General features: G+C 46.0%; 4 protein-coding genes across 4 annotated transcripts; 1 reads left to right on the top strand and 3 right to left on the bottom strand.

Annotated features, from left to right (window-relative positions):
* Positions 1-1,309: 1,309 nt before the first annotated feature.
* FOXG_16327 (serine/threonine protein kinase) lies at positions 1,310-5,850 on the bottom strand (the record flags this gene model as incomplete). Its single annotated transcript, XM_018396369.1, has 8 exons — positions 1,310-1,768; positions 1,818-2,037; positions 2,084-2,286; positions 2,350-2,707; positions 2,757-4,573; positions 4,641-4,968; positions 5,020-5,767; positions 5,832-5,850. 8 exons carry the CDS (start codon positions 5,848-5,850, stop codon positions 1,310-1,312), a joined length of 4,152 nt encoding a protein of 1,383 aa, XP_018256968.1.
* Positions 5,851-6,541: 691 nt separating this feature from the next.
* On the top strand, positions 6,542-9,447 carry FOXG_22424 (uncharacterized protein; the record flags this gene model as incomplete). Its single annotated transcript, XM_018402832.1, has 5 exons — positions 6,542-6,817; positions 6,934-7,397; positions 7,452-8,381; positions 8,437-8,804; positions 8,849-9,447. 5 exons carry the CDS (start codon positions 6,542-6,544, stop codon positions 9,445-9,447), a joined length of 2,637 nt encoding a protein of 878 aa, XP_018256969.1.
* A 99-nt stretch (positions 9,448-9,546) lies between these two features.
* Positions 9,547-10,401, bottom strand: FOXG_16328 (uncharacterized protein; the record flags this gene model as incomplete). Its single annotated transcript, XM_018396370.1, has 1 exon — positions 9,547-10,401. The coding sequence occupies one exon, from the start codon at positions 10,399-10,401 to the stop codon at positions 9,547-9,549; it is 855 nt and encodes a 284-aa protein (XP_018256970.1).
* A 2,972-nt stretch (positions 10,402-13,373) lies between these two features.
* FOXG_16329 (uncharacterized protein) lies at positions 13,374-14,437 on the bottom strand (the record flags this gene model as incomplete). The annotated part of the gene is made up of 2 exons (XM_018396371.1): positions 13,374-14,319; positions 14,403-14,437. 2 exons carry the CDS (start codon positions 14,435-14,437, stop codon positions 13,374-13,376), a joined length of 981 nt encoding a protein of 326 aa, XP_018256971.1.
* Between the last annotated feature and the right edge of the window lie 778 nt (positions 14,438-15,215).

Below are 15,215 nucleotides of genomic sequence, written 5' to 3' on the forward strand. Positions count from 1 at the left end.
GGATTTGCGCTTACGTGACCCGCCGGTGGTGTTCTGGGTGTCCTCATCAGGATACGTTGCTTTGAAGAAGAGGGAAAAGTCCAGAGACGTCCCAGTAATGGGCTGGTCCGAAATCGAGGGCGTAGAGGCGGCGGTGGTCTGAGATGATGCCATGGTCGATAAATCACCTGGATAAGCTAATTATGCTAGAATACCTAGGGCCGTTTGAACGAGTACTGAGATGGTGGTGCTGATGTTGAAATTGAGAGAAGTTGTCAGACAATTGGCTCCACAGGGATCATTGATGGCACCCGTCAATTGATGAGAGTTATCTAAAGAACAAAAGAAATCGAACAGCCATGTGTTCGGGAACAGCTATTTGAGCTCATGTTAGGATTATGCGACAGGCCAGATGTGAAACCGGATACGCGACCCCAAGGTACGCCCCGTGTTTCATATCCAGTCGCACGAACCTAGTGGTGATATGCGACAGAAGCCTTTTCATCATCTAATCGATTGATAAGATCTTTTCAGCCAATCAGAGAGCGGTATTTCGGTGGATATCAATCTCGATATCAATTTAAGAGGCAGAGAGTTATATCGATATCGATATATATCAATATCGATATATATCAATATCGATATATATCAATATCGATATATCCAGATAGCACGGTTGATATCGATATATCATATCCAAATACGCAGGTCTGGCTATTATGTCTTTGTCGTGAGATGACCGATAGTGGAGACGAGAAGATTACCGAATCGATCCGCATTGGCAGCCTTTCAGCAACATATCCGCGAATGTGCAGGCTACACCAGAGTAGCAGAATGTCTACAACAACGAGTTCAGAAGATCACACAGCTTTTGGCTAACACTTTATCCTTCCGGGAACAATTGAACGCCAAGGTGCAAAACAACAGTATGCTAAAACTGAACAACGTTATTACTACCCTGACTGTACTATACTTGCCTGCATCTGCGGGGGCTCACCAACACGGTACACGGCCCTCTACCGAGCGCCGTGCGAGGCGCCGTCAGAGCAGCTGCCGAGCCAGTGCTGCTCCACGGCTCAGAGGCGTGGTACCCGGGCAAGACGAGGCCGCGGTGGACCCTCCCTACGAAAGATCTACCATCGAGTAACCAGCATCTCGTGCAAATAATGACAAAGGCCATGAAACAGGCTATGAAGGCCATTCTTCCCGTCTGGAAGAACCTGGAAGATACCTTCAATAAAAATGTATATCAAGACGAGGACGAGAAAGAAGGAACTTGATAAGGGGCCAGAGCTTGTGTAATTTAGCAGAGGATTCCTATTACCTAAATCTATGTACCGAGCGAGTTGCTGACATCTATCTGAAGCACCAAATACGGACCCTCAAGTATGTCCACCATGATACGTGCAATAGTCTCATTTCCCTCACAATAAACACTCAGCTTTGCTTGATAACCCGCTGATACACCGATATCTGCCAGCTTCGTAATCTTCGGCCGAACATCTGGACTTCGGGTTTCAATGTTTAGAAGAAGAAGATGGTCGCTCCCAGATTGCGACCCCAAAGCAAGAATCTTTCTCGAATGCTCGACAGTTGCGATCTTCAGAATACGATAGTTTTGGATGGGCGGATGGATGACTACCGTTGGACTCGATTCAAAACCTTCGTATCTGAGATGGAACAGTCGCTCCGCTTGTGAGGCTATGATGAGTTCGGATCTTCGGCTCTGATTATCACTCTGCAGGCACGCCATGTCGGTGAATAATCTTTCGACATTATTGTTCATGGACTGGAGACGTCTTGTTAGAAGATGATGATATAGTTTCAGCAATACTAACCCATTGCATTAAATCTTGTTGCTTCATATCTAAAGGCTCGATGATGAATACATTCACCGATAGAGTTGAACCATTGCGAACAATTATATAACCTTGGTTTCTCGTTTCAAGGGTCAGGCAGGTGATCTCGCCTGGAGGCAATTCCAGGAGGGTAGCCTTTTGATCAACGATACAAACACCAGCATCTTTGTGTTCGCTCTTCGCCGTGTCCGAGTAGATGCTAAATCATATGTTAGGATTGCTCAATATTTCTAGGAGTCATTTACCTTGCCGCTGGGGCAGGCTGAGGAGCTGGATCGAATACAATTCTGCCAGTGAATAATGAAGGACGGCCTCTCTTATCCTGAAGGATACAGGCCAAGGAGTTCCTGTCAGGAGAAACTGCCAGCATATGAATTTCTGGATGTGACAGGGTTACTCTGCTGTACATGTTCAGCTTACGGTCAAATTCGACGTCGAATATGTAACACTGTGAGAGATTAGTAGGTTAAGCTTGGAGACAATCTAGTAGTGTATAACTGCCTGTACTTACATTGAACAATTCATCTGTCGTTGCTGCGATCAAGTATCTGTTAGTTAGCCTCACTGATCTCCACGAGCGACTCCAATCTGCAAGGGAATACTGTCCAGCGACTGTCAGGGTTGACTCTCGTTCACTGTCCGTTGAACTCATTCTTGAACCCATACTATCGACCCTGCGGTACGGTATTGCATTGGCTAACCCAGAGCGGTCGTCGAATAGTGTGATGGTTTTGCCGGTCCAGTAGGCTACCCTACTACCGTCTGGCGAGCACACGCAGTCTTTGTACTTTAGCTTCTTATCCACTTCTAGTCTCCATCGACGAATATTTGTCTGTGCGAGTGACTGCTTGCTCTTGCGTCGGAAAAGGCTATCTTTTATTAGTCATTCTTTTCCTATCATATTGATTATGAACCTACCCTAAAACCTTCTCTTGTGCCTTTTGAACTAGGGAATGAGGCATTGAGTCGTTTTCGGTGATGCTGAACTCGCTTTCCACGGTGCTGTACTTCTTCAGTGTCGTCTGCAAAAGTTCGACAATTCTATCTGCACCGCACCGGCTGCCCTGATCGATCAAGAGCACTTCACTCTCTAGGGACTTGAGCATATATCTCACAGCACCTCCTTCCAAAGGACTCCGTTCGGCGGCCAATTTTATCAACTTTTCGTGCTGCTCAACAACTCCGCGGTTAATCTCGAACCCGATATTGGATTTGTTGTACTGATAAAAATAGTCGACGTTTTTGTTGCTGTACAAAAGTCGTGACTCGCTGTAGCCTCCGAAGCCTTTGTATCCTTCTCCCATATATGTGAAAATGAGGCTGAGAATACAACCAAATGACCAAATATCACTATTCCCATTCATTGTCCTGCCTTCTAGTTCTGCTTCGACTGGTAGGAACATGTCTGTACCTCGGAAGTTTTGAGTCGCTGAGGCTTGGCTGGATTGGTCTTTGAAGCGTGTCCTGAAAAGATTACTTAGATCTGCTTGTGACCTTGTTCTTGTCTTCACTCTCGAGAGACCAAAGTCGCTAAGCTTCCATATCATGTCACGATTGGAAGCTTCTGATCTTCTGCGAGTATCGTGAAAGATAAGAATATTGCTCGGCTTGAGGTCCATATGGTAGCAAACAATCGGATCACCCTCTGATGTAGTCATCTTCCTGTGAAGAAAATCAAGGGCGTCCGCAAGCTCTCTAGCAGAGCGAATGATGCTCTCTCGTGTACTCGTGTCGCCAGGAGGTATTTCCGGATTTCTCTTCATATATTCCTGCAAGTCCAGATCTGCCAATGGCATGAGAAGACTAAAGGTCGATGGCTTTCCTTCTATGACAATAGTGCCAAAACTCTTGAGGATGTTGTCATGCGTCGCCTGGCCGCTGAAGATATCTCTGATTGCTTTGACCTCCTTCTTGAAGCTTGCCTTTGCGGTGTCGGCGCAGATAAAGTCTTTGCGAGCGACGGTCATGAGTCTCGAAGTAGGCTGACTGAAATTCCCATCCGTGGTTAAGTGGCCCTTCGGGATCGTGACTTTATATACAACGCCAAAAGCTCCGGTCCCGATCTGCTCTTGCTCCAGCCATGGCAGTGATATTTGGTCATCGCTGCGAATCGTCACAACATCTAGACTCCCAAGCACCAGGGTGCAGAAGGTGCGCTGCTCATCAAAAAAGTCTCGTCTATCAGACGGCCGTGAGAAGAGACGTTCAAGAAATTCCTTGCTGGCTGGTAAGAGGTTTGGTGTCTCTTGGTCTTCTTGAAACTCCGCCTCATTTCCAAACACTAGCTTATCCAGAAATTCCTTTGTGGCGTCGATTGAGCACTTGGCGTATATTAAAACTGCCAAGAAATGTTGAAGTTTCCTTTCCTTGACCTTTTCCGCAAATTTACGTGCGTTGACTTGGTCAGTGTCCGTTGGCATTTTTGCATTCGCGGCTTTCAAGGCTTCATAAACAGCCTCCAGATTTGACGGCGAAAGGACATGCTTGACCATTCCTCGCGTGGCGAACTTTTCTGTCGTATTTTTCTTTTCAAGGCCATCTTTGAGTTGTGATCTTATGCTATCGAGTAAGTCCTCATATAGCGACTCCTTCGTGAAAGCAAAAAAGCGCGAAGAGTTCGGCCGGTCAAGAGAGATAATTGACATCAAGACGAGGCCTTTTAAGGTGGGAAGCGATATGGCGGAATAGGCGACGTCGTAACTCGACTTCGGAGTCGCTGCTAATTTGATGTGGTTCTGAGTTATGTATCGACGAGGAGCGCTGAATTAGCCATGGGACAACTGTTGCAATGTCTTCAGGTACACAACCACATATCGGGCATGTGTATGGAGGCCGAGCTCGCCGGAGCTCGCACCACTCTTTGAGTTCTGAAATTTCGTCTTTTGTTCCACAATCTTGATGATCGGCTTTGACATGCTCATCGAAGTCGCCTTCATCGTCAAAATACTGCTCCTCGTGATCAATATCGCAGCACCAGCTGATAAGCTTGTGGACCTCTTCCGTCCATCTAGAAGAATGCTTGTCCTCCATATGCCTAGCCCACGCGTCGTATCGAGAAAACAGCTGAGGTGGATCGACACACTCTTCTGATATACAAGTATACGGCTCGATGTCATCATCAACATGTCTCCTATGAGGTTTCAGGTCGAAGTCGTGAGATATATATTCCATGCATACTTACTCCCAAGCTCTTTTCTCCTTGGCAGAAGCTGGTAACTTCTGTGCACAATATGGGCAACAGGTAACTGTTGCTTGAGGAATATCAGGGTATATGGCATCTCGCAGCTGAACAGAAACAATAGACGTAGCTCCCTTAGATCTAGGCGAGGAAGATTCGTATCTTTCCAATGCTTTACTTGAGTCTGGAATTGTGGGCTCGGTGACTGATATGTCAGATATAAGCTGATTGACTCGTATTTGAAGTGGTTTTCGTGAACCTAGGTTAGATTTCTGTGCAGACACATCTATAGATTTGCTAACAGGCTCGTCAGTTGCTTCGGACGTTGGCTCATGTTGTCTCGGAGTCTTTAACTTCAGTTGATGACTGTGACGGTATTGAATACGAAAATATCGGAAAGCAATGGACACGGCCAATTGCTTACAGAGCGTGATAGAAGCCCCAGGCTTTCCCTTCCGCTTGGGTATATCGATGAGCTTCTCTTTCAGCCGGGAGAAAACCAAGCCCTCTGTTGACCCGTTGTCAACCTTTTCAATGAACGAAGTAATCCTCTGCGTCAAATTCGTCGATGATGAATGGCGTATTGCCAAACCCAAACGATGAAGGCCATGGACAGCCTCTTCAAGAGCCTTTAAGGACTCAATCAGTGGAGAAGAAATACTTGCAGTATCTTCCGATTCCATTTCGGCAACGACTGATGGCTGTGAAGTGTCGCTCAAGTCGTATGTCTTTTGATCCTCGATTTCAACAACTATGGTGGAACCAGGAATCAGCTAAGTAAGTGATATCATGCAGAACAATCAACATGGACTCACTGCGTTCTAGGTTACGCATTGATATTTGAAGCAGTTGTAAAACCAGATTTCGAAGAGAGTCGCTGTACATCAATCGAGTGTCCAGGCACACACTCTCGTGAGCAAAGACGCCAAGGTACGACGCCCATTTTTCAAACTCATCCCGTAGAACCTCAATAACTGGAAGGCTTCTCGCATCTGGGACATGCAAAATGTCCGCAAATCTAGACCTGCATCGCTGGGATAGATCATAGATCTCTGACATATCAAATTTTTGTGATACGAATATGATATTCTGATAAGGCTTGCAAAGAGCTTCCCGTACCACCGAAATAAGATGAGGATGATCTAGAGATTCACGGCACAACTGTATGTACTGACCAGCACCCCTCTTTTCAGCCTGATTCGTAATATTAGTAAAGGTTACTTTTGGTGATCCATTTGGTGGCAGACGGACCCACCAAAAGACAATAGCATGACCTTGTTTATGCAGGATTTGCTGTCAGTGCATTCAGCCCGTAAGCGCTAAGAGGCAGTGAATCTCTCGATACCTTGACGCAGTTGGTACCGATACTTCTGAAAATATTCGAATGGCTTTTCAAAAGTTCTTACCCCTCAATGGCCTCAATTTGAGCTGATGGTTGGTGAAGACATATGTAGCAACCTTTTTGAACTTTCTGCTTTTACCATCTTTGTTGTATTCTTATTATGGAAGCTTCTTAATCTCGAAGATGATTTTAGAGTACGAAACATTGCTCTCAGATGTATCTCGTCTTTTTGCCTCCCCTCTTCCTTGGTCATGCAATGCAAGTTCAAATGATGCAGAACGCATTATAATCGAAGAAACCGGAGCGTTATTGGCGGTATACATGGGAGAGATTCCTATACACCTCGCAAATAAAAACACACTAAGCGATGAAAAGCTTGACAGAATTGCCTTGCTGCTGGCAAGTCTTCTCTTGAATCTCGAAAATCTTGTGAACGACGACATACCCCTCTGGAATACAGTACGTGAATTCATATTATTCTCCAAGTATTGATCTGTAGCCTGGCGCGGTTCTGTTTCAGCAATACATTGTGAAAGAACCTTGGGTAGTACTCTGAGTGCTGACAAGTCTGCCAGTCCACGACGGAAGTAGCTGTCATGTTCCCAAAGCTCAATGCATTGCGTCTTTCAATCCAACGAGAACCATCTATCGATACCTGCGCTCGATATCTTTCTCTTCACCAACAACCCATCAAGTTCAAAGCCACCCGCCGCCGTATTTCGGGTATCCTTGAAGACATTAAAAGGACTACAGGTGATCGCCCTGCAGAGTCAGTTGTCCAGCCACCGATGGATGCACCGATAACACCTGTACAATTTCATGAGTCGTTTTATACCTGTACTACTGGGGTACTTGACGCCTTTCAACATCATCTCAAAGTCTGTGAGCCACGGAGTTCTAATCACAAAGCCTTTCTCCATCTCAAAGGTTCCCCAAATTCCGGCATGGAAGACCAAGGGGACCGGGTAGATATCCTGCTAGCAATATGCAGCCTACAAGAAGCTTGGCAAGAAGTACGATGCGCATTTTTGGGTTGCAAGTAAGTGCCGCCTACGGCCAGGCTTAAAATAAACCTGAGACTGACTTCCTCCAGGCCTCTCAGCACCCCTCCTGGGGAGCCAGGCTGCATCAGAAGTATTTGTGAAGTTGCTCGTGAGACATACGAATTCGCTGGTGTTGTCGAAGTCCATGTTTGCGAGCAGCAAATTTTTAATAAGTCGATCGAAGAGACAGGGACGCCATATTCCAACGCAGTCCCTGCTATTACGCTCTCCAATCTAATGGACAAGGGTTTATTGGCGAACCGCTACACATTCCCAGAAAAACATAAGCTTGTTCTAGCATTCAACCTCGCCCAGTCTCTGCTCCAACTTTATTGCAGTCAATGGATCCAAAAGGACTGGACTGCAGAAGAATTATATTTTTTGTACGAGACTGACAAGAAGAAAGTTCACAATATTCATCAACCATATATCTGCTGCTTCTTTGACGGGAGGACTTACAAATCCGATATCGAAGACAGCTGGCACAGATATCCCTTTATACTTGCCTTTGGCAAGTTGCTCTTTGAGATAGCCGAAGGCAAACCCATTGTGGTTGAAAAATCGAAAGACGGGAGATTCAGCCTTCTCAGGACATTAAACCTACGATTCGAGAAAAGATGCAAAGATTATTTCTCGACGGACTATTCTCGGGCCATTCTTGGTTGTCTGAGATTTCAGAAACTATTGCAGGAACTTACAGTTGGTAATGAGCTAATAAAGTGCAGACGTGTTATCCAAAAAGAGATTGTAGAACCTTTAGGCCGAGAGGTCGCAAGGTTTAACAATGTGACCCCTGGTTCTCAGGACCTGGATTTGAACGAGACATTTTTTCTGGACACAGCCAACAGCCAAAAGCAAACAGCAAGATCAAAAGACTTGGACAGTTTAGAACACGCCTGTTCTTCTGTCAATGAGGCCCCAAGCCTTCCAATCAGGCTCCTGCAGTTCAGTGATTATTCGGAAGCTTCGTCGGAAGAGAAGTCTGTTTCCTATTACACCAAAATACTTTGTACGTTTGCTGAGTCCTTATCCTAGAAAGAACTTTGCAAGGTCCTTCCTGAAACGATTTGAGGAGTTCAGAACACATCATGTCTCACGATCTGAGCAAGCTCCACGGGTAAAGATCGCGGTTCTAGATACCGGCTTAAATCTTGATGATCCTAGTATCCGTGCTTTACGGCGTAGGATAGAATGCTGCAATCGATCACGGGAGATCAACAGCTATAGAAATCCGATAAGGGAAACTCGAAACTTCACGGCAGACTCGGACGCCGATGCAGAAGGCCATGGAACCCGAGTCGCAGGGCTTCTTCTAACAGTCGCACCAGAAGCTGATGTTTATGTGGGAAAGATATCTCACAAAATGACGACTGAGGTTTCTGATAGAACGATTCTAGAGGCACGTACCTGAGTTGTATACTGTGATCAAGGACCTACTAACACGAAGGGAAGGCTTTTCAATGGGCTATTGGTGATATTGGTGCGGACATTGTTTCCATGTCATTTGGATTTGTCGCAGATCCTGTATGGAAAGGTGACATGGACCGAGCGATCCGTAGTGCGTATTTGTCGAACAAGCTTTTATTTGCCGCGGCATCCAACTACGGAGCCAACAAGCGTAGAACGTACCCGGCCAACGCAACGACAGTCTTCTGCATACACGCGACGGATGGGAACGGAAACAAAAGTGGAATGGACCCTGTTCCTCTTCAAAACAACAACAATTTTACCACGCTAGGGGTAGCGGTGCCGTGTGGCTATACAGATGGAAAGGAGAACTTTCTCAGCGGGTCATCTTACTCGACCCCCATTGCGGTAGGAATTGCTGCAAACATATTGGACCAGGCGGGAGTATTGCAAAGAAATGGAGTGTTAGATGTCGATCAGCGTAAGAAGCTTTACGGCTACGACGGCATGAAAGGAGTCTTCGAACTTATGGCATGTCAGACGGACCGTTATGATTACCTGGCACCTTGGAATCTTTGGCATGGGGCCGCGGATTCGGATACAGTATGGGCTAAGATCAAGGAAGTACTTAGGAAATAAACTATCAATCGATCTCAAATCAAACGTGGTTGTCTTCAGGTGGGAAATTTCTGAATTGAAAGCTATGGATAGCCCAGGATCGCTTCAGACTTTCTGCATTCATGCAAGAATAATCCATCTAGACTCAGCTTCATCCTCAAAAGACGTTCCATCAACCACTACCATCTCATCGTCGAAGTCATCCAAAGCAACCTCGCATCTAATGTCATCGCTCAGATCCAGCTCAGGAGTCTCATCCTCCTTGAGGACCTGGGAACCATCTTGCATGGTAGCGCCCTTTACTTCCACCTTGTGTTTGACTTCTCCAGACTTATATGTGATCTTACGCAACCGCAATGCCACAACACAGTCATCGCCTCGCTCGAACGAAAACCCCTGTGCTTTCGTAGAGTGGGTACCCATCTCAAGTCCGCCTGAAGCTGGATTCCCAGGGTGCCCAGCTCCAGTAGACATGTCAAAACCACGCCGCTCTTGATGGGAAGATTGCACAGATACTTCTCGGCCGACTTTGATACCGGTGATCATGTACACCGGTAGAGCAAATCTCGCCGATCGCATGAAGGACCTTATCACAGGCACAGTCATGCTTGAGCGGATGTAGTCATCGGTCGGGTTGAAAAACATTGTTTCGAGGGAACCGAAGCTGTAAACCGTGTCATCGTCGAGTTCAGTATTGACCCCCGCATTTGCGCCAACACCAAGGACTGTAGAGAGAAACTTAGCCCAGATGCCAAATTTCCCACTGAATAACTCTTTACGTGTAGCGGTAAAGCCTTCCATTTTGTGCGGCCCATAGATCTCATCTGACGAGATCTTCAGGCGTTGTGTTGGGCCAGCGTTCAGCGGGTTCAAAGTTGTTGGATTATCCAAGATGTGGCCGAGATCAACTGGGCCATATGGAGGTGGCGGGGTGGTGAGATCGGAAACAAGGATGTAAGTGTTCTTGGTCGCCATTGTGCAACTCTTGCCTATGTCCCAACCTATATCTAGACAATGGAAATGCCACGTACTCTGTATTGAAAAGGCCATGAGCTTTTTTCAGCTCCGCAGATGCGGCTGTATGCACGTGCTCTGGAACTACTGAAGCATCCAAAGTACCTCGACTTTTCAATGCAAAGCCAAGGCGGGGCGCCTCGGCGGTAAGGAATGCACTTCCCAAGCCTCATCACATTGTCTTGGCTTGCAGGCTTCGCCTCCTGCGAATCATTGACCGAAGTCTCGTCTCAGTGGCGGGGGTCAGTTCCACTCAGCGAGACATAGTACGCGCCATACTCCGAATTAATAATTAGTTTTAGCATTTATGTATCTCTTTGAGCGGCACAAGGCATCCACAAAGTCACGACAGGGGCGAGGGGCCAATCAAAATGACCGCAACGGGTGGTACCTTCGCACACACCTAAATTAGTGTGTGATATAAGTACCAGCAGTAGCATTGTTACAAATCGCTACATCACATACTTTACAACCGTACCTGCTTACTGGACCTCGCGAATTTCCTGAAATAGGCTGTAAATAGCCTCCTTTCCCTTCCTTTTTTTAAAAGGTCGTGGCTGCCCTTGCCGAAAGCCCTTGCAAGCTAGGCAAGGGCTTGAGCTGCCCCTGCCTCTGTAGACATGATTGATATCTCAGAGATATCAATCAGCATTGCCGATTGATCTCTTCGTACCTAAGCTAATGACCACCTGCAGCAGAAGGCTTTATTATGAGAATTGACAGTCTTGATTCATCAGCCGCACCAATTAAAGAGTCTTCCGATGGCTTTATTCCTACAGGATCATCAGTAGGCTCTTCCATTCCGAGGTTGAGTAATGATGGGCTGACAGGGTGATCTCCAGATGATCAAGGCAGCACAATTTACCACTGAGTTTCCACTTCCACTCGCCGCTAAAGGATCTACACCGGGGCGGGCCGATCTTGACTAAACGAGTTCTAATATTGCGAGGTTGGCTTTTTAACTCCCCAACCATTAGCTTCTAGCGTATAATACTATCATAACCGAGGGGCGCTAGATGACAACTGGCATACAGCCGCATTTATCCGCCCTGTCATCGAGCTTGTTGCCTGCTGTCCGTCCCACATGTCTTACTACCCCGCTTGATCAAGGAAAGGACAGTCAACATTCAAGGCTTGAGTGCAAACTTCATGGATGGCCTTTTGTCGACGTTGGTCGAGAATATGCAATCACTCCACTTTCAGATGTCCCGATGCAACCAACAATTGCACTGTCATGAAGCACACTGTCATTGCTGTACTTACGGCAAAGGAGAGAAGAGACAATATGGTGATTGGTCAAAAACAGGAAACGTAGTGCATCTCTTAGGGCACGGACCATCAAATCGTGTATCAGGACCTGATACCGAGGGTAATTGGTACAGTAGGGTAAAGAGAGGTAGGCATGACGGGATCCGGATCTGACTATTGTTGCTTATAGTATAATCGTAGGGTATAGGACCTGGCGAGCCCCAGGTGGTACTGTTAATAGAGCTAAATCAGAGAAGAGGAAATAAAAGAGAAAGAGAAATCGGGGGGTAAATAAAACTGTAATGACATTATCTGAAATAAGCAATTATGGATAACCAAGCAACGTGCACGGGCCAGTTGCGTTGTATCCTGTCATGTTACCGCCACGACTGCGTACAGTAGGGTGCGGCCTGTGTGACGGACTGTGTTCTCGCAGCGATCTATCACCAAGTCTAATGCCCTCATGGTACACGATATTTTCTGTTCATCCACGTAGGAGCTCCTAATACACAAATCCCCTTGCTGGCACCCTTGTGCCATAACATAGTCTGACATCAATGAATGTCGATCTGGTAACCGCGTCATTGCTCGTAGGATATCACGTCGAGCGTTCTCAAAGATGACCCGCCATTGAGTTCTCTCTGGCCATAGGCCGGTAGATGCAAGAGCATCGCTGCCCAAGTCCTTGGCACTCATGCGTGGCTGATTCATCTGGTCAAAAAAATTCTCCTCTCGCTCTAATACATCACTTAGATGGGCGCGCGCCTCACAGTTCAGGCTTCGGACGTCTTTGCTCAAATCAGGCCGAGATGACTTTGCGAGTCTTGCTCCCTTCTTCGATTTTTTAGTTTCTTGAAGGACCTCGAACCATCTGCTACCTTCCCGAGAAGGAAAGAACCGTTGACAGGCGACGCCCTCGATCCATGGTAACTCAGCAGCCGGCTCCAGACCTGATATTGGCCTTCCTCTCTCTCGTGGGTTTTTCCAGAGGTGCTCCTTCATACAATGGAGCCTCATCTTTTGGGCTTGGCGGAACATACAGCCACATTTCCGGCACTTCCGTCCGTCCAATCTCGGTGCAGCAAGGCAAGAAATCGGTTCAATCGGTATGTATGGTAATTGAAGTTTAGCCTGGTTTTGGAGAAGATTTGGGATTGCGTTGACCTGCTCGACCAACTTGCGCCGGCACTCCAGAGCAATGTCATTGTGTTTTGTCCTGAGGTGTGTGTTAACCTCGTTAGGGAGGGTTGCAAATCCGCATAACTCGCACACTAAAAGTTGATATTCTGGAAGAATAACGAATGGGTAGATTGGGTTGGACGATTGAGACTGCTTACTAGGGTCCATTGTCTTCATTAGCAAGAAACTTATTTTACTGCGATTAGGTATATGCTTCCCTATATCTCGGTCTTGGTTAAGGGAAAGATCTCTATAAACTATTTAAGAAGATTATTGCTAGTAAATGTACACTGTGAATTACGCGTACTCGCGCCCTCTCACCAACTACGTGTCTTGTGATTAATTTAATTGACCCTGGTCTAAATGAAGTCTACCCCTAGCATAAATGAAGTTTACCCCCTGTGAAACTCAAGCCTACTCCCTGTCAGGTGGGTCTAGAAATTAAATTCTACTCCCCTGTAAAAATCAATTCTACCCTGGGTTGTTTGGCATAAAACAAATGAATTCTACGTAGAATTGATTTTGGTATGGTGCACTAGGCTTGGGCTATTCTTCTCTGCTTCCTCCTGGCTTTGTCCCTGTTGCATCTTTTGCTTGATAGTTTTGGCTCGTTGGTCTACAGCGTATTTGATGATACAGAGACGAGAGATGGCCATAATGGCAGAAAGCTTTGGCGTGAAACCCTCATAGCCCTCCCACGTACCGTCTGCCCGCACACTAAGAACAGTCAAGAAGCTGACAAGAACGCTGTCATACTCCGTGTCCTTAGTGAAATGGTCAAGAACAGAGATATATAGCTCGAGAACGGCAGTTTCTAGTAGATCAAGAAGTCTGACAATCTCGGGCGCTTCTGGATCACCCCCATTTTCTTTCCAAGCGTCAGTCAAGTCATCTGCGTGTTCCATCGTGGCATCGTAAGCTCTCTGTTGCCGTGTGCTGAGTTTGAACGGTGGTCTATCGGCTTTATTCTCAAAAGACATGCATCGGACAATGTAAGCAAGTAGCTGCTTGACCACAAGTGCATACCTCCTCTGTGTCTCGGGCTTGAACCGGAAATGGAATGGCTTTGTCCTCTCTTTCATCAGTTCTTTGCGATTGACCTCAAATAGAGCGTTCCAAGATACAATATCTGGTGTAATGACGGCCTTGGCATGGTTAACCAGCCGATCGAATGCGATGTGTATGAAGCGCAGTTGAGCATCGTCTGACTTGTCTGGATCATCCGGATCCACTTCGTATTCCATAGCAATCAAGCCCCTCAAGAAGTCCTTTTTCCCACTAAAATCCTTCAAGTGGACAGCAGAACCAAGCCGGCGAAGCCACGGATTCGGCGCAGTAAAGTCATTCTCCTCATCGATACGCTCCGCTTCTCGACTTCGAATATCTTTACCCTTGCTCTGGAACGCATCAATGGCCCTCTGGAGTGCGGCTTGTGACTCGTTATCTTGGGCCCTTGATTATTCGAGATTCAGCCCTCTTGCCACCTCAAATAGCTCGCTTCCCGGCCCACTAGAGAATAGTCGTTGATAACAGACTCCTGTTCTCCACGGACTGTTACTCCTTTCTTCATCTGTCATGGCAGCTGAGCGACGTCCACCTTTAAGTTCCATGTCCCAATCATGCTTAACCCTGAGATGTTCTCGAATCCGCCTCAACTCTGCGCCCACATATGGGCAATTGGGCCGAGACGACGTGCTTCGCTCTGGGATAAACTCACAAGGAAATAGACTGTAAAAGAATAGGTAAAGCAGCAGTTTTACCGAACTCCTAATAGACGAGCCTAGAATACTGAAGAAGGATTTTTCTGAGACCCTGAATGCACTCTAGTTACGTAAAACCCTTTAACGTGGTTGATAAGCGAGCGACGCAGACAAGTAAGCGACGCACTACCTTATATACCTTAAAATCCAGTTTTTAAAAGCTTATAAAAAACTTAAATTAAGTCTATAATAGCTATAATTTTAATAGCTTATATGTAAGTCTTAAATTAAGTTATACTATTTTTCTTAAACTTTTTAAAAAATTATTTATAGCTATAAACTTAAAAATCTATTTACACTGTAAAATACACTGTATTTTAAGTTTTTCTATATAAAATAAAATAGAAAAGAATATTAAAAAAATATATTTTAATACAGCTAACTATACTCTTTTATAAAATATTTTTATTAGATTTTTAGCTATTTTATTTAAGGTAAAAATCCCTATAGAGTAAGCTATTTTTAGCCGTACAGTGCTGTGCGTCGCTTACTTGTCTGCGTCGCATGCTTATCAACCACGTTATACTTATATCTGGCTTATTATCAACCGATTTCAAGCTCTTTAATGCCCTCCCCCCCCCCCCCCCC

Source organism: Fusarium oxysporum, genomic scaffold (assembly GCF_000149955.1).
Source record: "Fusarium oxysporum f. sp. lycopersici 4287 supercont2.34 genomic scaffold, whole genome shotgun sequence".
NCBI classification, from domain to species: domain Eukaryota; kingdom Fungi; phylum Ascomycota; class Sordariomycetes; order Hypocreales; family Nectriaceae; genus Fusarium; species Fusarium oxysporum.